At 38.6% G+C, this 21,676-nt stretch overlaps 1 protein-coding gene across 4 annotated transcripts in view; it reads left to right on the forward strand.

The window, feature by feature from the left end:
* Positions 1-6,201: 6,201 nt before the first annotated feature.
* CP (ceruloplasmin) overlaps positions 6,202-21,676 on the forward strand; it is a 58,356-nt gene continuing 42,881 nt past the window's right edge. The window contains exons 1-6 of one of the 4 annotated variants that reach the window (XM_036115616.2): positions 6,202-6,564; positions 13,926-14,173; positions 16,370-16,582; positions 17,336-17,509; positions 19,338-19,592; positions 20,842-21,013. In XM_036115616.2, coding sequence (XP_035971509.2) covers positions 6,422-6,564; positions 13,926-14,173; positions 16,370-16,582; positions 17,336-17,509; positions 19,338-19,592; positions 20,842-21,013 — 1,205 coding nt within the window. In that variant the 5' untranslated portion in view covers positions 6,202-6,421. The remainder of the gene's footprint in view (positions 6,565-13,925; positions 14,174-16,369; positions 16,583-17,335; positions 17,510-19,337; positions 19,593-20,841; positions 21,014-21,676) is intronic. The other 3 variants (XR_013447037.1, XM_036115619.2, XM_078070543.1) reach the window with 3 other exon arrangements.

Consider the following 21,676-nt stretch of genomic DNA (forward strand, 5'->3'; position numbering starts at 1 on the left):
TCAGAAATTAGTTAAATAAAAGGATTCAACGTGAGAATTGAAACCAAAGCCAGACTCTTCATTCCTTTTACTTTTTAACTTCTTAACTTCAGAAGTAATATATAAATACCCAGAATCTTATCAAGCAAATCCCTGACATCATTTCATTTTACCCCAAGATACTCCAACTTGTGTCTCCAGAAGAGTACTTCTAAAAATTAATATGCTAATAATGCTATTATAACATTGGGCAAAAGTAACAATACTACTTCACTCTCTGCTGTTGAAGCTAATAAGAACCTACAAAATATGGATGAAACTAGCCATGCCCCTTCCCCACAAGAAGCATTCCAGTCTGAGAATTTTAAAAGTGTTGCTGATAAAACTACACTATTCTGTAAGAAATTGCTAAAGGTGATGCCCCAATGTCACCAAAAGTAATGCTTACTTCATCTACTCATTCACTTAAGAACACAATCCTAGGCTTTGGGATTCAGAGATGGACAGTAGTCACAGTCTAGTAAAATAAACCCTAATTTAATGGATACGTGAAGTGTGATCTAGTGAATGGAGTTGTAGGGAAAGGTAGTCAGCTGCATGCATCTTAACAGGAACAGTCAAAGACTAAGAATGCATCAGTGGGATGTGTCTCCTGCACAACTATTGGAAGGTGCTCTCATTGTGATGATGAGTACCATCATTTCAACAGAAATATTGTTAGTGCAAAAAAAAATTTTAAAAAAGGAATATACTTTAAGAATATACACTCTTTTAGTCAAATTCTATACTTGCCAAGAAAATTTTGTTCCATAATATGATTTTCTAAGTAGATCTATAAACAAATTTTTTAAAAGATCAATTATATGGGGCACCTGGTTGGCTCAGTTGATAGAGCATGCAACTCTTGATCTCAGGGTCGTGAGTTCAAGACCCATGTTGAGTGTAGAGATTATTAAAAAAATAAAAATAAAAAAATAAAAGACCAATAATATATACCTATTCTCCTTTATTTTTAAATGAATAAATTACTATATTGACTGATTCTCCAAGTTTGCAAAATTCTCCAAAGGGAGCCCTCTAAACCTAATCATCTTTTTGTAAACTGACAAAATGAAGGTTCTGAATCTGCCAACTGCCAACCAGACCCTGGCCTGAATCCTTCCACAGCACAGAGAGACTGGGAAGCCCAGCCCAACCGTGGTCTGAAGCCATGTTCTACTGCCCTCAGGATCATAGTGCATCTCTGGGTCAGGGAGGACACACCTGAATTCTGGCTACTCCACTTACTAGCTATGGGGTCCTTGACAAGGTATAAAATCTCTCTTATCCATAGTTTCCTCATCTGTAAAATGAAGATAATAATAATAATAATAATAATAATAATAATAATACTTATTTGTGATATTCTGTAAGCAAAATAATGGTCTCCCCCAAAGATGTCCTCATCCTAATCCTCAGAACCTATGGCTATATTACTGTCCATGCAAAGGTGAATGAAGGTTGCAGATGGAATTAAGGCTGCTCATCAACTAACCTTAAGATAGGGAGATTATTCAGGGTTATCAGGGTGGGTCCTTAGCAGTAGAAGAGGAGGGCAGAAGAGGAGGTCGGAGTGATGCAATGTCAGGATTCGACCTGCCATTGTTGGCTTATAGAAGGGGGCCACATGAACCAAGGAATGTGGGCAGCCCCTAAAAACCGGAGCAAGCTAGGAAATGTGTTCTCCCCTACAGCCTCGAGAAAGGAATGCAGCCCCACTGACACCTTGACTTTAGCCCGGTGATGTAGGGGTCAGATTTCTGACATCTAGAAGTGTAAGATATTAACTTTATGTTGTTTCAAGCCACTGAGTTAGTGGCGATTTGTTAAAGCAGCAATAAAAAAATTAGAAAAAAAAAAAAAAACTAATACATCTGCCCAATTGGTTATTGTGAAGATTAAATGAAATAAAATTTATAAAGCTCTTGGCACTGCTCTGGCATACAGTAATCAACTAATTGATGTTAGTGACCGTTCCTATAGTTAACATTTATTCATTCTCTCAATTTTTATTAAGCTGTGTGTCAGGAACTATGCTGAGTGCCTGGGATTCAAGATAAAACAAGGCATAGTCATTGGCCCCAAGAAAGCCCAGTCTAATTGAGGAGACAGTCACATAAACAGATAATTCCAATACGAAATATGTATTAATCATGTTTTTAATTTTCAATATTTTATCATGCTTTGACGTCTTTGGGGACCTTGCTAGGTGGGAAAAGACTGCCCCTCCCAGAGCTAGCTAATTCCTAGAGATAGTTAACAGCTTGCCAGTGAGCCAGACTTTCATATGCAAACCAACCAATCCCTGAATCCATACCCCTAACCACCTCCTTTATGTAACTCACACACCAAGCCATAGTTCCTCTGCCCGAAATCAATCTGGAGCCAAGCACCAAACTAGAGACCGTTCCTATGCCCCAAAGCCTGCTGAGATTATTCAAACTAGCCAATTATAAGCTATTTACTCTGCCCTGCCTTGCCTTTCCTACACAAATCCCAACGAAGGTTGTGGCCTATGCTTCCCCCAGTATCTGCTTCTGCCTCCTCAACAACGCTGGCCCTGCAAGACATGCGTGCCTCTTGTGTCTAGGGGAATTGTAACTTTTCTTTCAATGGCATTCGCCTTTTTATGTCATCACAGAGCCATCTTTTATAAATTAAGACCCAGGCACAAATCAAAGTGTTAAGAGCTATACAAAACGTGTTGCCCCAGCATGGAATAGAAGCAAGAAGAAATGAGGTTAACCACAACAAGAGAGGAAGATGTTTCAAGAAAGTTGCACATTGGGGGCGCCTGGGTGGCTCAGTTGGTGAAGTGGTTAAGCAACTGCCTTCTGCTCGGGTCATGATTCCAGGGTCCTGACATTAGGCCCCCAGCCCAGCTCCCTGCTCAGGGGGAGTCTGCTTCTCCCTCTGCCCCCACTCTCCCCTGCTCATGCTCTCTCGCTCTCTTTCTTCCAAATAAATAAATAAAATCTTTTTTTTTTTTAAGTCGCACATTGAAGTTGTATGTAATCAAACCTTGTGAACAAGCTATTCTTTAACCTTTTATAAAAATAATTCTACTATTTTGGTTCCTTTTCATTGCTAACGAATCATATGCTTTGATTTCTACATTGTTCACAGTGTAAGAAAACAAGAATGGAGTAATTGGAATCCTTATGCCATTAAAAAACAAATCTCCTTCCCCATTGTAATGTAGACGTCGACACCATCAAGGCTTTTGCTAGATGAGAGTCTAGGATTTTTTTCTTCCCCTGTCTGTGACAGCTCTACCTGTCAGAATGTGCTGACCAGAACCTTGACCCATTAACAGGCAGCCAAAGGGGATGGAGCAACCAAAGACCAATTTGATAACCCCCTAAATAGTTATGAACTGAACAATAGAGAAGAGGATCAGCCAGGTTTGTGCTATACTAGTTCAAGTCAAAGCACTCATTATCAGAGTTCTGTATGTAACCACACTCACTGATAAAATTCCAGAGTTGCACAATTTCCTGTGAAAAAGATAGCATCGTGGTGGTCTGACTGGTCATGTAGAGAATGATTTGTGATTTTATACTGTTTCCTGCAGTCACAAAGTGAAAGACTGTCTTCGGTGGTTTGTTTCTTAGTAATTCTGACATATTATGTTAAAAGCCAGTTGTCATGGATCAACCAAAAAAGAAACTAGAGGGTATAAGCAGGAATAGTGGAAGTAAAGGGAGATTGAATCTTGCCAGACAGAAATAAAGCTGAAGCTTCCTTGATTTTAGCCCTTATCAGCCCCAGGATCTCTTTTTTTAACCTTTTTTTTTTTTTTGAAAGATTTTATTTATTTAAATAAGAGAGAGAGAGCATGAGTTGGGAGGGGAGGGGCAGAGAGAGAAGCAGGCTCCCCGCTGAGCAGGGCCTAACGTGGGGCTCCATCCAGGACCCTGGGCTCATGATCTGAGCCAAAGGTAGATGCTTAACTGACTGAGCCACCCAGGTGCCCCTAGCCCTAGGGTCTTAATTGCTAAATGCAGGTAAGACTCTCCAGAAATCTTTAAGACAATAAAGAAAAGAAATTGTGGAAAGTGATTAAAACTTGTGGTATGTGACTCTACTCAGGTTACTAAACAATTAGCTTGGCTGTGCAGTAATTGTTTATAGCAAACTATAAAGGTGTACCCCAGGGTTCTGAGGTAGCAACCTTCTGCCAGACGTAGTTAAGTGGATGAGCTATTTGGTCCCATCCAGGTTCCTCTCTTCTTTCTTGCGATGCTCTAAGTCCGCTGAGCCTCTCCTGTGGGCCCCTTGCGCTTCTTGTCTTACCCCAGTTTATGCTGCTGTGACACATTTCTTGAGCACAGAAGTTCTCAATTGCAACATCATTCAAAGTTCACTTTTGAGGTCCAACCCTGGAGTCACTATAAGGAAGTTTGCAGTAAATGACCCTGTCAATGGCTGGTTGCTTATTAGCCCGCAGTGGCCTCTTTTTATTTAGACAGTATTAAGACTCAGATAATTCTCCCTACTTCCCACCATTCAGCAGCTATATGCCTTTTAATGGGAAGGGTAACTGTTACAAAACAGTAAGATGGACTTCATGACCTTCCCTGCATTGCAACATCAAATATTTACTCCCACTGGGCAGGGGTGTTATTCTTTAACCATTTCATTTCGCCCCCAATATATTCTGAAGCCCTCAGTAACTACCTGAGCCGTTTTTGTTTGTTTGGGGTTTTTTGTTTTGTTTTGTTTTGTTTTTGGTGGGAGTGGGGTAGACTAGCTGAAAGAAGTGACAGGATTGTTGCTGTGATCTGATCACTGTCCTCACATCCCTCAGGGCTGAGTTTGGGCTTGGAGTAGAGGATGAGAAAGAAGGAAACGTCTGGAAAGCTGCTGGCTCATATAATGGCTCTGTGCCATTCTCCTTTTGGGAGAATGAATTGCTAAAAGATGTCCCCTCCGAGTAGACCATTTGGAAATAGGAGCCCCTCTAGGGCTCCAGTATTTAAAAGGAACAGCACCTTGCAAGGCACAGATTTTGGCCAGTGGTCCTCTCAGTGGGCATGAGGACACAATAGTTAAATGTGGCTCTAGGAGGAGGTCTTGGGACATCCTGGGCAATGTGATTCAGTTGTCTGTATCAGGGCAATTAGTTAAGATATTATGACCTGGTGAGAGAAGCATCTCTACTATGTGCCTTAACGTGGTGAGTCATTTTAATTACCATCTGGACAATAGTCGCTGAGACTGAGATTTTACAGGTGAGGAAACTGAGGCCAGGGTTAAGTATCTTGTCTGATGTGACATGGTGCCATCGGATTTTGATTTTCATCCCGCTGTCTTCCCTGGCACTCATTATTGTCTTTCTCTGATTTGTTTTGCTCCCTAGCACTTGCTGCTAATACTAGCTATTTCACTCTTCATTTATACATTGCCAGTCTCTCACAAGTAGAATGTCAGCTGATGAAGGTAGGGACTCATGTCTGCTGCACCCCCACCGCTTAGAACAGGACCTGGCGCATAGCAGGTTCTCTCGGTAACACTTACTAAATTAATGAATTGTACAAACATCCGGGTCCTTTCTCCTATACCAGTCTACTTTTATAAACAACTTCGGGCAAATAATAATGCATTGAAAGATTCTAGAGGAAAAGGTTATATTAACACAAAGTGTGCAATGTTACAACCAGGATTTTCTGTTAATAAACTTCTACTTACTTCTGATAATAAACTTCTGTTTATTAAGACCAACCTTTGCCTTTGCAAACAGATTTACTTAGGTCTGATTTCTTTGATGATAAAACAGAATTATCAACCCCTGTTGTGCTCTGTTATTTGCATATAGCAATGCAGAATAATATGGTAAACTTTCTATGCAGGTAAGTGCAGAGCATACAAAATAGATAAATCCTTCAAAATAAGATTCTTATTGTGGGGTACTTACATTTGGCAAGCTAAATATCAGGTTTTGTATCAAGTTGCAACTAAGTACTGGTAGCCATTTCAAAAGTAAAGAGTGACATGTTTTAAACCACTTTGCATAATTTCCTCCTAATTTATTAAGAGTTCGCTGGGTGCAGGCCACTGTACTGTGGCTTATTGTTCGAGGAACAAAGGGAGCATTTAGAGATGATTTTTACCCTCCTGGAATTTATGCAATAAATGGAAGAAGGCAGAGTTATGCACACTCTAGTGGCTCCAACAATAACTGTCGACTTTTTATTTGTCATCAGAGAAGCCTGGCAACAGAAAACTTTTCTTTCTGGATTTACGAGAAATGAGCTGAAGTGGGAAACATTATTTGCTTTGACGAAACAATTTACTTTTGTGCAACATTAAGTTGTGTCAAACAAGCAAATAAAGGAAGAAGCTTAAAATTGCCTGCTTCTGATTTCACTTCATTGCTTCTCAGGCTCCAAGAGGAAAAAAAATGAAGATTTTGTGGCTGAGTATTTTTCTGTTTTTATATAGTAACTCAGCCTGGGCGAAAGAGAAGCGTTATTACATCGGAATTATTGAAACAACTTGGGACTATGCCTCTGACAGTGAGCAGAAACTTATCTCAGTTGACACGTAAGTCACTATTTTTATTGTTTATAGACCAAATTTATAAACTATCAATTAAAAAATAAAGGCAATAAGATAAAATATTTTATTAATTTGTTGTAAATAGAAAGAGCAAAATGTGGACTGGAAATCCAGGAAACTTTAATAAATCTCTAAATTCCTGGGCATTTTTTGGTGAGGGAGAAAGGCTGCCCTACACCTTTCCCCTCAGTCTCAGGGGATCTGCGGGCGCTCCTTAATACCTCCTCTGGTTATTATTTTGTCTCTCATCAGGGATGAGTCTTCTTGTCTGTTTATGCTGAGGATCCTTAATTTAAATAATGACAGTGTAAAATGTTATGTTTATCATACTATTTATTGATTACTAGTAGGTAAGAATAAAATGTTTTTTGATCCTTTAAAACATCATTTATAGAAATTAAACACAATTTTAACAAATATGACTGCACCCAGTACTTGTTGGATGACTCTGGACAGTTAATTCAGTTTAATCTCTCTCAGCCTCAGCTTGCTAATCTGTAAAATGGAGATAAAGAATACCTCATAGGGTTCTTGGAAGAGTGGGTGCATTTAAAGCTCTTAGTACGGTGCTTGGTCCATCACACATGTACAAAAAAATGTGAGATATCTATTGTGATGGCCCCCCAAAAAACTCTGTGTAATTTAAATGTTTTCATGTTTTAGGTGAAAGCCCCCTTATTTCAAGCAATAGTCACCATACAGAAAAGCAAGAGTATAGTTCTCCTTGACATTTTTATACTGGAAGTTTATACTGAGGTCATCACTTTTAATAATGCTCATTAATTATCACCACACTCAATGCTCGCTACTTCTAAAAATGTATTTTAATGGTGATAAAGCACAAATGAACCCAATGACCATCAGCTGCTAAGATTATATCTTTAAAAATAGCTAAGCAAGTATGCCAATTTTCATAATCTTTGATTATGTTGATGGGTATATGCTATTCTCATTCATTTTATGTATGTTTGAAATTTTTCACCATAAAAAATAAATGCATAGCTGATAATACCTGTTAAGTTATTAATTTAGTAATATACAATAAGAAGAGTTTCTGACCTAAAAATAACTGATTGTAAACAAAACTAATACACCTTGCTATAATTTTTTTAAAGCCTGGTTTTGAGGTAGCATTCTCTTCTTAGGAATATGACCTATTTTCATGACTTCACCAAGGTATTTTGTATGGTGGCAGTATTTTCCCTGATTAAATACAATGTAAATTATATGCGATTTTTATAGGGAAACAAAACACTATACTCCATGCCCCCATCCACCATTCTTCTGCTCTTATTCATGATCAAAAAATCAAATCAGCTTTACTGGACATAAACTAAGTGCAAGACATTGCCCCAAACACGCTTCAATAAAGAAGTCTGTAATTCCAGAAGTGAGAGAAGAGAGAGGGTGTTTATTAAGAATGCTGGGGGAGGGGAACTGGGGGACAGAGAATTTCTTTGGTTTTAAATACTCTTGTGTCTTGTCTGGGCTTAGGGAGTTTGCACAACATTGGTTTGATAATCTGTGGTTTCAACAACAACCTAGAGTCATGTGAACTCTAAATGGCACTGCTCACTCTGCTTGTGATCTTTTTTTAAAAAAAATATATCTGAACTGTGACTATTGAACAGAGCTTTATTAATTTCACCAATACTCTACTAAACTTTTTGTAAAGATGAGTTTAGGTAGCAACTTGTTTCTCCCTTCTCTGTCTCTGATTACCAGCATGTCCAGCAGTCTTAGTTTGTTCAGGCTGCCAGAGCAAAATATTACAGATTGGGTAGCTTATTAACAACAGAAATTTATTTTTCAGTTTTAGAGGCTGAGAAGTTCAAAGTCAAGGTACCAGCATGGCCATGTTCTAGTAAGAGCTCTCTTCCTGGTTCATAGCCTTTTCACTGTGTCCTCACATGGTGGAAGAAGCTACAAATCTCTCTGGAGCCTCTTTCAGAGGACACTAATCCCATTTATGAGGGCTCCATTTTCATGACCTAGGCACATCCCAAAGGCCCCATCTCCTTATCCATCATATTAGAGGTGGTCTTAAAACTCCAGAACCCATATGTATGAAGAGCTAGAGCTCTCATTGTCTATATTATATTCAATGGCACAGTTGCCTTTAAAATAGGGTGATGACTCAGCAAAGGAAACAGTCAACAAAACTAAAAGGCAACCTATGGAATGGGGGAAGATATTTGCAAATGTCTTATCAGATAAAGGGCTAGTATCCAAAATCTATAAAGGACTTATCAAACCCAACACCCAAACCACAAAAAATCCAGTCAAGAAATGGGCAGAAGACATAAACAGACATTTCTCCAGAGAAGACATACAAATGGCCAACAGACACATGAAAAAAATGCTCAACATCACTGATCATCAGGGAGATACAAATCAAAACCACAATGAGATACCACCTCACACCAGTCAGAATGGCTGAAATTAACAATTCAGGAAACAACAGATGTTGGCGAGGATGTGGAGAAAGGGGAACCCTCCTACACTGTTGGTGGGAATGCAAGCTGGTGCAGCCACTCTGGAAAACAGTATGGAGGTTCCTCAAAAAGTTAAAAATAGAGCTACAGTATGACCCATCAATTGCCTTACTAGGTATTTATCCAAAGGATATAAACATAGTGATTTGAAGTGGGCACACGCACCCCAGTGTTTCTGGCAGCCATGTCCACAATAGCCAAACTATGGAAAGAGCCTAGATGTCTATCGACAGATGAATGGAGAAAGAGGTGGTATTATATACAATGGAATCCTACTGAGCCATCAAAAAGAATGAAATCTTGCCATTTGCAACAACGTGGATGGAACTAGAGCGTATTACGCTAAGTGAAATAAGTCAGTCAGAGAAAGACAAATACCATATGATTTCATTCACACGTGGAATTTAAGAAATAAAACAGATGAACATAGGGGAAGGAAAGGAAAAATAAAATAAGATGAAAATAGGGAGGCAAACCATAAGAGACTCTTAACTCTAGAAAACAAACTGAGGGTTGCCAGAGGGGTGGTGGGTGGGGGTAAGAGGTAACTGGGTGATAGGCATTAAGAAGGACACTTGATGTAATGAGCACTGGGTGTTGTATGCAACTGATGAATCACTCAATTCTACCCCTGAAACTAAAAATATAGTATATGTTAACTACATTGAATTTAAATGAAGAATTTAAATAAATAAATAATAAAATAAAGTAAAAATAGGGTGATGATTTGGGTGTGCCTAATTTAACCCAGAGAATTCCTAGTGGAAGAAGAGGAAGAAGAAGAGATTTGAGGTGATTCAACAAACTGCTGTTGACTCACATTTGGAATAGGCCAATTGAGAAGGAATACAGGTGGCTGTGAGGAGCTGAGTAAGGTCCTCCACTTATAGCCAGCCAGGAAGTGGGGATTTTAATCCTACAACCACAGTGAACTGAATTCTGCCAAAAACCTGACTGAGTTTGGAAGTGGATTTCTCCAGCACCTCCAGATGAGTGCTCAGCCCCTCCAGCACCTTGATGTCAACCTTGTGATAACCTGAGCGGAGAAGCCAGTCACGCCGGGCCAGACTTCTGACCCACAGAGCTGTGAAATAATCAGTGGGTGTTGTTTGAAGCTGTTATGTGATAATTTGTTATTTGGCAATAGAAAACTAATCTTCTGTGTCTCCACTGATGAAGCCAAGAATCCAGAAACTTTTCCCATATATTACCCACATGTTAGTAATCGTGTCTAAACATAAACCAAGACCACTCAAGTGCATTCTGAATTTATGGAAGGATGTAGCATTATTATTGTCTTACTAAGGCAGTGTAAATTTTTTTTAAAAATTCCACTACCATTAAAAACTCACTTCTGAGTATGAATCTACCAGAAATTGTAAGGGTTGGCTACAGGATTCTAGAAGTTAGGGGGGTAAAAAAGAGGGATGTGATTACTGAGAGAGAGACAGTATCTATTGTAATGAGTAGAAAAGAGCATGTTACAATTGCCAACAGGAAGAACTACAATTAATATGAATTATCTGGTTCAAAGATCAACTATAATGGATTCTTTTGACTGAATATCTGACTGTCAAACTTCCTGCAAACTTCCAGTAACTGACCCTTGTCCTCAAGCTGTGTTCTTGAAATTAAATAGACCTCTTCTTATGATCCTTTGATATTCCTTTGGAGACAGAACATAATTAAATAGACCTCCCTTAGACTATCACATGATATGAAATATTTCCCAATTTGGTTAATTTTATTTCAAAAAAAAAAAAAAGATGGGAAACATATTTCGCATATTGCTGTGTATATAAAAGGAATTCCAAATGTTAAAAACCCTGAATATATGTTATAACTTCAGATCAATTATTTCAAAAGAAGCTTTTGCCTCCCCCAAATCTCCGTGTACAAAGAGTGAATCCCGAGGCTTAGGCAGCGCTCCTCCTGTCAGGAGGTGATTAATACAGGGGAACTTCTGTGCAATGAAGGCATCCCACAAAACTCACTGCATTTTACGGAAGTGGGATGAGACGTGCTTCAAGTGTTTCAGAGTCACATTCAGAAAATATAAATACACAGAGTATTTGAGTGAAGCCTTAAAAATTTGAGGGCCAATGTAAAATGTGTATCAAGAGGGCATTTTAGAACACAGATTAGAATCTCGACTTAAATTATCTCCAGGACTAATCTCCTAACACGAGGAGACACTGGAGAAAGTTTACGCTCAGACTTGGATGGGCCTGTGTAAGACTGAGTGCTGGGGTGACCAGAGAGGAATTCCATCTCCGCGCTGTGAGCCGTGCTCTAGCCGTGTGCCTGACTGAAACTGTACTCCCGTGAACCTCTTCACAGCAGTACCATCTGGATGAATCTGCTTTTAATCTCAGCGGCCTTCAGTGCCTCAGAATTTTGCTGTTGTTAAAACACCTCCTTATTAGGACTCCTCCTGTTCATGCTAACGCTGCAGTGTTAGAGGAAGAATTCACCCCCCTGTCCTGCTGTTTTCCCATGCATATTGATGTCCTTGAAGTCCCTCTGAGCCTTCCTGAATTCGTTTTTCTATTTTATTCTAATGAAATGGAAACTCCAACACACAATTAGAAAACAATTAGGAGAACTGAAGCAAAAGATGTCACTTCTTTGTGTTCTAACTTCCAGTTTGGCCCCCTTCCCATCAAAAGGGTTCATTTCTCAGTGAACAATTTGAGAATCCTGGAGTTCACACAATCCAGGAAAAATGGCATCCTCGGTCTATGGTGACAACGATGAGATACTCATTGTCAAAGTCCTCTGGTCAATCCGGGGCATGGTGCTCTGCTATTTCCAGCACCTGCTGCTGCTGCCCCAGCTCAGCTACCAGAAGCACTGCCGAGCAGCTATGCTCACTGGCTCCAGTACTCAGATTTAATCTGATGTCCTCATGCAACTATAGCAACAGAAGTCTGGCCACTACCAGGGTAGGGTCTGGAAACAGAACCTGCCACTTTTCTGTCTCACTGTCCCAAGAAATCCCACTGCCTCTGGGATTAGGCAGCTCTCTTCCCCTTCACTTTGGAGTCTCCCGTGTTCAGGTTATCCATGGTCCAGCGCTGCCCGCCCCCAACAGAACACACCAACACACTGGGGTGTTTGTTAGTAACTACGGATGCCTGAGCCCCAGCCTAGATGCACACCATCAGAATCAATGGGGCTGGGGCTCAGGAGCTTGTATTTCATCAAGGTCTTCAGTAGATTCCCATGCACATTAAAACTTAAGAAATATTAGGCTGCAAGCCTAGATTTTGGAAGAACTGGGCCTTTAAACTCTGCAGCAACATTAGTCCAGAGGTCCCAGACAAGCCCTCCTCTTGTCTTGAAGAAAAGAAGGAAAAGTCTCTCTCACTCTTTTCATTGAGCTTATAGCTGAGGAAATAAATCAAAGTTTATTCTCCAGTCAGATCTTCCGGGTCCACGGGGACTGAGTAGAAACCGTAAGGCATCAGAGGTCACTGAGGGGAAAGTTGGCAAAACACACACACACACACAAACACACACACACACTCACACCAAGAAATACAAACCTCAGATCATCAGCCTGAGTGTTAGCAGTTTTTATTCTACTGGAGGAGATCCCATTTGTGGTGGAACTTGCCAAAGTCCAGGTTTTAAGTGGGTCCTCCACATGGGCAGATGGTGTTACCCACAAATCGATCTTCCTGAGCTATTCAGAGCCTTCTGTTAAAGACAACATAAGAATCATTTTAAAAGTTTGAATACCAAACTCACTTTCTTCCTTTTCCTTTCTTGTCTTTCTTTCTCCTCCTCCCCCTGCTCCCCTGGCCCAGTTATAATTTAATTTGCTCATATTTTTAGAAAAGTTTTGAGCAACTATGAATCAGCCACTAAGCAGAATGTAAACGTTCAGTGTTCAAGTATTTTCAGTTGCAAGGGATTAAAAGAACATAAGGGTAATTTGAATCCAAAGGTAATTTTAAAACCCACATGTACTGAACGCATCAATTCCAATCTTGGTTTAGTGCTGCTAAAAGAAATACAAATGGTAAAATTAATTTAGCATCATTAATTTTATTTATATAGGAAAACAAAATATATGCACATGTTGAAGTCTCAAATATCAAGATTAACTGCTTATAAACTCATTTTTTTCTAGCAGTTGAAAGAGGTATACCATAAATGAGTAACGTCTTAACTGCTTTATTTTAATATTTCACTTTAATTTTGTATTTTATTTCATAATACCTCTGGGTTTTAACATAAAAATCCTGCAGAAAAATACTCTGGTGGATCATAGGGGAAGAGAGGAAAAAATGAAACAAGACAAAACCAGAGAGGGAGACAAACCATAAGAGACTCTTAATCTCAGGAAACAAACAGGGTTGCTGGAGTGGAGGGGGGTGGGAGGGATGGGGTGGCTGGGTGATGGACACTGGGGAGGGTATGTGCTATGGTGAACCCTGTGAATTATGTAAGACTGATGAATCACAGACCTGTACCCCTGAAACAAATAATACATTATATATTAATAAAAGATTATCAGACCACAAAAAATAATTAATTAATTAATCTCTAAAAAAAAACAAAAACAAAAAAAGAAAAATACTGTTGTAAGATACACCATATTTTTATGGTGCCTTCACACATGATTCTCTAATACACACCTGATGTGGGATGCCTCACTTAATTAAAATAGCAGGGTAAGTACCCGCTCACCTCTTCATTTTTTGGAAGCATCCATACAATAGTAGGGAAACATTTAATGTGATATAGTTATTAATCTCTCTTTAGTTACATGAGATGTTATAATTATAATGTTATCCCCCAAAATGATGGCTTCTGATAGAGTTGTCTTCTTTTCCTTTCCAGGGGACATCCCGATATCTATCTTCAAAATGGCCCAAATAGAATTGGAAGGTTCTATAAGAAGGCCTTGTATCTTCAGTACACAGACAAAACCTTTACAACATTTATAGAAAAACCTATCTGGCTGGGGTTTTTAGGCCCTATTATCAAAGCTGAAACTGGAGATAAGGTTTATGTACACTTAAAAAACTTTGCCTCTAGGCCCTACACTTTTCATCCACATGGAATAACTTACTATAAGGAACATGAGGGTAAGTTCAGCTCATATTCTAGCTGGAATTTCCTCTTAATTCTCAGTAGGAGCACTTTTTTAACTTCTAAGATTATGGCCTCCCTTCCTGGATAAGATCTATAACTTTGTCGTTTAGCTCTAAACGATTTTATTAAGTATTTTGGTTCATCATAATAATACTGAGTTTCTCTTAGTTGTGCTTGCTTGTGTGAAGTGTGAATGTGATGGGACTTCTGGGTAGATGGATGGAATGAGTCAGTGAGAACTGGGACTTCCCTCCCAGCGCCCCGCACCTCGCCAGCCAAAGAGAATGAAAGAACTAGGCAATGGGAATTAAGGCCTAGAAAAGGCAAACGTCCAGAGGGAGGAAACAGGACTCAAGATAGGGATTGTCTCACCTCTGAAGTTCTTACGTGTGAATATACCGTGGCCGCTGTCCCGTCCCATCCTAACTTGGGATAAACTCTGTCCCGGCTCAGGCAGTCTGGGTAGTCTCCTACGACAGCCAAATGGTACACATGGCTGCACGACTCCAGAGCCACAACTGAGATACAATTAATCAAAAGGTCATTGGAGGGCGCCTGGGTGGCTCAGTTGGTTAAGCGACTGCCTTCGGCTCAGGTCATGGTCCTGGAGTCCCTGGATCGAGTCCCGCATCGGGCTCCCTGCTCGGCAGGGAGTCTGCTTCTCCCTCTGACCCTCCCCCCTCTCATGCTCTCTCTCTCTCATTCTCTCTCTCTCAAATAAATAAATAAAATGTTTAAAAAAAAAAAAGGTCATTGGAATGTAGGACTTAGAAAACTTAAAGATGGTACAGGAAGAACACAGATTAGGTTTGATGTCTCTGATTCATTTTTAGTACTCAATGATGGTAATGATGATGGAAAGAGGTGGTGTTTTGCTGTGGATAAGAGCAAGGGCTCCGAAAGTAATAGACCAAGTTTCAAGTGCAGCCTTGCCTTTTATTGGCTGCATGATCTTAGGCAAGTTACTTACATTCTCTGTGCTTCAGTGTCCTCATACATAAAATAAGTACAATAATAGTACATAGTAATAGCTCAATGAATGTCAGGTATTATCATAAGTGAAAATGAGGAGGCCATGCTAATTGAAATTATAAGGATTAAGTCTAGAAATGAAGATTAAATTAGATTTTTTTAAATAATTTTTTTCTTTTTTAAAGAGGTATTGCTTGAGAAGGTGATTGTTTTGACCATATAGTTTTGTTTGTTCTTCTGAAACAAACAAATACATTCATAGCATAGAAGTTGACTGCTGTCTTATTTCTTTTTTTACAATTTCATGTTATATTAGGGCATTACTCATTTTTAAGGTATGGTAGTTATACTGTGTTTCTGTTAAAAGAAAAAAGAGTTCTTATCCTTTAGAGGCACATATTCAAGTATTTATGAATGAAATGAGATGATGCTTTGGAATAATTCAGTGGTGTTGGAGATAAGAGTGGTGGGGGTAAGGATGAAACAAGATTGGCCTTGAGTTGATCATTGTTAAAGCTCAGGTGATGGGTACATGTAAGTTCATCATATTATTTTCTCAACTTTTACATGTTTTTGGAAATTTCCGAAATTAAAAGTACAAAATTTTAAAAAATCCATAGTTACTTCATGGGCAAAAATTTGATATCATATAAGATGTTTCATTTATTTATTATTAAGAGAGAGAGAGCATGAGAGGGAGGAGGGTCAGAAGGAGAAGCAGACTCCCTGCTGAGCAGGGAGCCCAATGCGGGACTCGATCCTGGGACTCCAGGATCATGACCTGAGCTGAAGGCAGTCGCTTAACCAACTGCAGTCGCTTAACCAACTGAGCCACCCAGGCGCCCCCTCATATAAGATGTTTCAAATTAAAAGAGAGAGTAGCCATTTTGCTCATGCTTCCATACCATGACCCCAGAGCAAAAGTGGTTCTTTAAATTGCAAACCAAAAGTCACTATTCTCTATCTATTACTACTCCCTTAAGATTCAGTAAGTATAAAAAATAATAACCAAATCTTCTGTGAAGCTTCCAGACCCCCTAATCATTAGCCTCTCACTCCTTCATTCCTCTCTGTTCAAATAGTACATCACTACATTCCCAAGGGGGCACATACTAGAAATTGACCAAATGTTTGCTGAAAAAATTAATGGACCATCTATTCTCTCATTTAAGTTCAAATACATTCACTTTGTAACTTTATCGCATATTGCTTCCTAGGGGCCATCTATCCTGATAACACCACAGATTTTCACAAAGCAGATGACAAAGTGTATCCAGGCGAACAGTACACATACATATTGGATGCCAGCCAAGACCAAAGTCCTGGTGAGGAAGATAGCAATTGTGTGACCAGGATTTACCATTCCCACATTGATGCTCCAAAAGATATCGCCTCAGGACTTATCGGACCTTTAATAATCTGTAAAAAAGGTACATTTTTTCATTATTGATCGCAATGTATGACCAACAGGCAAGAGATGGGGTAGTTCGCTTTTTTAAATGTAAGTCAAGTCTTCTGTGTTATGATTGAGTAGGTAAGGTTGAGAGGGGGTGAATCTAGAAAAAAGGAAAGAAAGAGCAGGGCAGGAAAAGAAGAAGGGATAAATGGAACAAGCATTCACACACATAGGTAAACTGCAAGAAACATGCTTTCCTGGAAGACAGTTTTGCTGTATCCAATTTCCAACAGTGGTGGTTGGAAATGTGTGACTTTACTGAATGTGACTCCCTTAGCGGCACTCCATGGTGATAGGTCTGTAGTTATCTGTATTGTGTTGGTAAATATAAGATCACAGTATCTATTTCTAGCATCATGAAAAAGACAACATAGCTCAAGAGCTTGAAATCTAATTCTTACTGGAATAAGGATTTACCTGCAAAGACTTATTGTCTCAGCTTATGGCTGTATGTACCAGAAGATATACACACAACTTTAGATTCCAACCTTCCCATTTGCCAAAAAGTATTGAATAGTTATGTGGTCAGTGGACATCCAGATATATAAGGATCTCCAAGCCCAAGATACTGAACATAAAATTTCCTAGTATTTCCATGTCTGTAAAACAGAAGTGACTAATCCAGATTTGTGGTTTATAAGAAAAATAAATCTTTAAAGCTATAAATCACCTGCTAAAAATACATGCTAAAGATTAACTACTACTAAAATAGTAATTTTCACTTCAGATTCTCTGGATAATGAAAAAGAAAAAAATATTGACCAAGAATTTGTGGTGATGTTTTCTGTGGTGGATGAAAATCTCAGCTGGTACCTAGATGACAACATTAAAACCTATTGCTCTGAACCAGAGAAAGTTGACAAAGATGATGAAGACTTCCAGGAGAGTAACAGGATGTATTGTAAGATTATAGAAGATGTGTTAACTTTATCTTATTTTTCTTTATCCATTAAGTCTGCTAGGTTTATCCTTCACATGAATAAGTAGTGTGCTTCTTTATTTTTTTTTAAAGATTTTTACTTATTTACTTGTCAGAGAGAGAGACAGAGAGAGCACAAGCTGGGGGAGCGGCAGGCAGAGAGAGAAGCAGGCTCCCCAGTGAGCAAGCAACCCCATGTGGGACTTGATCCCAGGACCCTGAGATCATGACCTGATCCGAAGGCAGACGCTTAACCAACTAAGCCACCCAGGCATCCCTAAGTGGTGTGTTTCTAGTCTGGCCTTGATAAGAAGGTATATTAAACATGCAACTTCATATTCAGCTAAACAGATCAAATCAAAACTCTGTGCCTGGTACAACTGGATATACCAAATTGTTCCCAAACTAATAAGGAGAAAACACCATCAATTATGGTTTAATGTATATGTATGTTATATTTATTTATATATTTGTTTATCCTCCAAACTCATTCCAAAAATTATTTGAGGCAGCCTAAAATTATTAAACTAAATGCTTAAAATTATACTTATATCATAAAGCACTGAACTGTATTTAGGAAAATAGTTCAAACCACTAGTTCTAAAAGGTATTTCTCTTACATTTTTCCTCTGCATCATTTTTTTCTATCTTTTAATTCACTTTGTTTCTTCTAGAAATGCTTTCTTTACTGCCCAGGCTTCTCCTTAATTCTTAATTGTGCCCCCAGACACAAAACAATGAGCTTAGTAAGGTTGTCTATCACTCAGAATTTGCATAAGAAATCACATCTCTTAACACCAACTAGACCAGTAAGTATAGATTTTTGTTTGTGTTTAGCTTCTTCAAAATAATCTTTACTCAGAAATTGAGAATACAAAAATAACTCCCAAAGCAGAAAAATAATTAACGAAATACAGATTTTTTTTCTGGCTCGAAGGTCCTCTTTCTATACTTTAATCCTGCCTCTGTTATGCACTAATCAAAAATAGATGTTAGAAAAAGATCCTCAAACATCTCGTCTGGGTAGGTGTGGTTATTCCTCTGTTGTATCAGGTGCATTCATGGTGCTTCCCAGAACCAATTTCCACCTTACTTCTAGGACCACTGAGTGTGAATAGTGATCCTAAGTTTCTTCAAAGGGTCTTAGATCATCCTGCTTTTGGACTTTTAGGGCTTTGTGGTTCTGGTACCAGTCTCTACTATCCTTCCCCTGCATTTCTTCTTTCCTCCTTCACATCTCTTCTAATTTTGTCTTCCGGCCTTTAAAAAAGAAAAAAAGAAAGAAAAAACTTTCCTTGTGTTCTTATTACAAAAGTAATTCATAGTCACTGTAGAAAATTGGTAGAGTTCTGATAAGCAAAAAGAAAGCATTGAAATCATTCATATTACCACTATCATCATGATACATGATTGATTACTAAATAACCTTCAGTCTTTAAAACTTATGTTTGTACATTTTGTATGTATGTATGTATATATGCATATATATGCGTGTATTTATAAATACACATACACATATACACATACTAATGTCTATAGCTTATAACAGAGAGAGAAAACAGGTTTCATCTTCAGTGTTGTGTTCATCTGCTAATGCTGTGTTGACAAAATTCCTGAGGCTGAATTCAGGTCTAAAATAAGAGCGCTGTGATTGATTAGCAATGTCTGATGTGGGTACAGGAGGGAGGAATAGCAGCAGGATGTATGCCAGGTATTTTCCATCCCAAAATCATTCAGTTTCTATAGAGGTGACTATTACTATCCCAGGCACCAATGTCTGTGAGTCACGATCTCTGCTCTTGGCTTACAGCTGTGAATGGATACACTTTTGGAAGTCTCCCAGGACTCTCCATGTGTGCAGAGGACAAAGTCAAATGGTATCTTTTTGGTATGGGTAATGAAGTGGATGTGCATGCAGCTTTCTTCCACGGCCAAGTGTTGACTAATAAGAACTACCGGATTGATACAATCAATCTCTTTCCTGCTACCCTCTTCGAAGCTTTTATGGTGGCCCAGAATCCTGGAGAATGGATGCTTAGCTGTCAGAATCTAAACCACCTGAAAGGTAAGGCATTTTTACCTAAAATGAGCTGTCAGCTGAAATAAGCATCATGTCTCTGTTACACCACTAATGGGGTGATTATTGGGAATCAGAATGTAAAAGTTAAATATCTTTGGAATAATCTGAGCCTTGAACTGGTCACTTAATTTCATTCCTATGATGGTATGCATCATAATGTAATAAAAAAGACTGAAAGACTGGAATTTTATAAAGTAATGAAATCTGAAAATATATTAATTTTGGGAAAAGAACAACTGGTTCTGAATGTGTAGTCCTGTCCTAAAAGTATAGTTCTGTATATAACTTCTTAGCTTTGTAAAATACACAATATTGTAAACACCAGAAGATTTGCATGTGGAGTTGAAAAGTAGCTTTTTTTTTTTTGACTTGGTTCCATCAAATATAACTAACTTTGTTCATTGAGTCTAGTTACTCCTTGGTTTAACTTGCTAAATCCCTCCTGCATCTCTTCAATATAAGAACAGTCTTGGGGCACCTGGGTGGCTCAGTCGTTAAGCGTCTGCCTTCGGCTCAGGTCATGATCCCAGGGTCCTGGGATCGAGCCCCGCATCAGTCTCCCTGCTCAGCGGGAAGCCTGTTTCTCCCTGTCCCACTCCCCGTGCTTGTGTTCCTGCTCTCGCTGTCTCTCTCTCTGTCAAATAAATAAAATCTTTAAAAAAAAAAAAAAGAACATTCTTAGTTCTTGAAAAAAATATTAGTTTGTAATATTGATCTCCTGAAGAAATTAACTTTAATCTGGGTCTTTTGGTATGTTAACTCTGACCTTCAAACATAACCTCACCTATTAAATATGACCTTGGCCTCAGAAGACCCAACACACTGGGTGAATAACCATTTTGATTTTGTCTGAGAACAATAATCATGTATGCTCATACTATTCCTTCTCCTCTACTCCACCCTGCCCTTAAAGTATGGCCAAACCCCTCTTCATTAATTATCTATTAATGTGTCTTTTTTTTTCTCATCAGAAGACCTCCCAAGTGAAACTCCACAGAACTTGGTACCACATTTTTAGAAATACTAGTGTTTAATATCTCTTCTCTGTGCCATATAGAGAAGTTTTGAATTTTCTATCAGTAATTTATTTACAACTATTTACTATAATTTGTAATATTGTTTCTCACTGTTTCTTCAATTTCCATCTGTTATTTCACCAGCAATGATTACGAGGCAATCGGAGGGAAAAACCATTGGCTGCATTAACCAATGTCTCCTTCCGTGTGGTTTTCAGCTGGTCTCCAGGCCTTTTTCCAGGTACAAGACTGTAACAAGCCTTCATCAGAGGACGATATCCATGGGAAACATGTTAGACATTACTACGTCGCTGCTGAGGAAATCATCTGGAACTATGCACCTTCTGGAATAGACATCTTCACCAAAAAAAACTTAACAGCACCTGGAAGGTAATTCAGAAAAAGGACTATTATTTCAAAATAGGACTCCCTAAAAGAAAGAAAGAAAGAAAGAAAGGCCATAAAAGATGGATTCAGCAATTAACATTTTAATTGGTACCTGAAACTGAGTAACAACACTGCTAAATATTTACTAAGGTGTTTGGTATGAGTCCCAGTTTGAAAAATATGATTTTTGAGTTCATGAAAGAAAATGGTTTTAAAAATTATCAGAGGCTCAACAAATTCCTCAGAAAATACTGAAAACAACTAGACTGATCAATGCATTAGCTTTCCTTTCATGAAAACAATATACCTTGGCTAATTGAATTAAAATTAAAATTAATTAATTAATTAATTAAAAAGAAAAGAAAATACAGCATTGTGCAATCCAGCAGCATTAAGTACATTCACAAAGTTGTACCATCATCCACACTATCCATTTCCAGAACCTTGTCATCATTCTGAATAGAAAGTCTGTATCCATTAAACAGTAGCTTTCCAATCCCTGATAACTTCTACTTTCTGTCTCCATGAATTTGCCTATTCTGGGCAATTAATACAAGGGACATAATGCAGTATTTGTCCTTTTTTGTCTGGCTTATTTCACTTAGCATAATGTTTTCACGGTTCATCCACGTCGTAGCATTCGTTCCTCTTTGAGGCTCAATAATA

The sequence above is a fragment of the Halichoerus grypus genome, chromosome 1 (genome assembly GCF_964656455.1).
Source record: "Halichoerus grypus chromosome 1, mHalGry1.hap1.1, whole genome shotgun sequence".
Classification (NCBI taxonomy): domain Eukaryota; kingdom Metazoa; phylum Chordata; class Mammalia; order Carnivora; family Phocidae; genus Halichoerus; species Halichoerus grypus.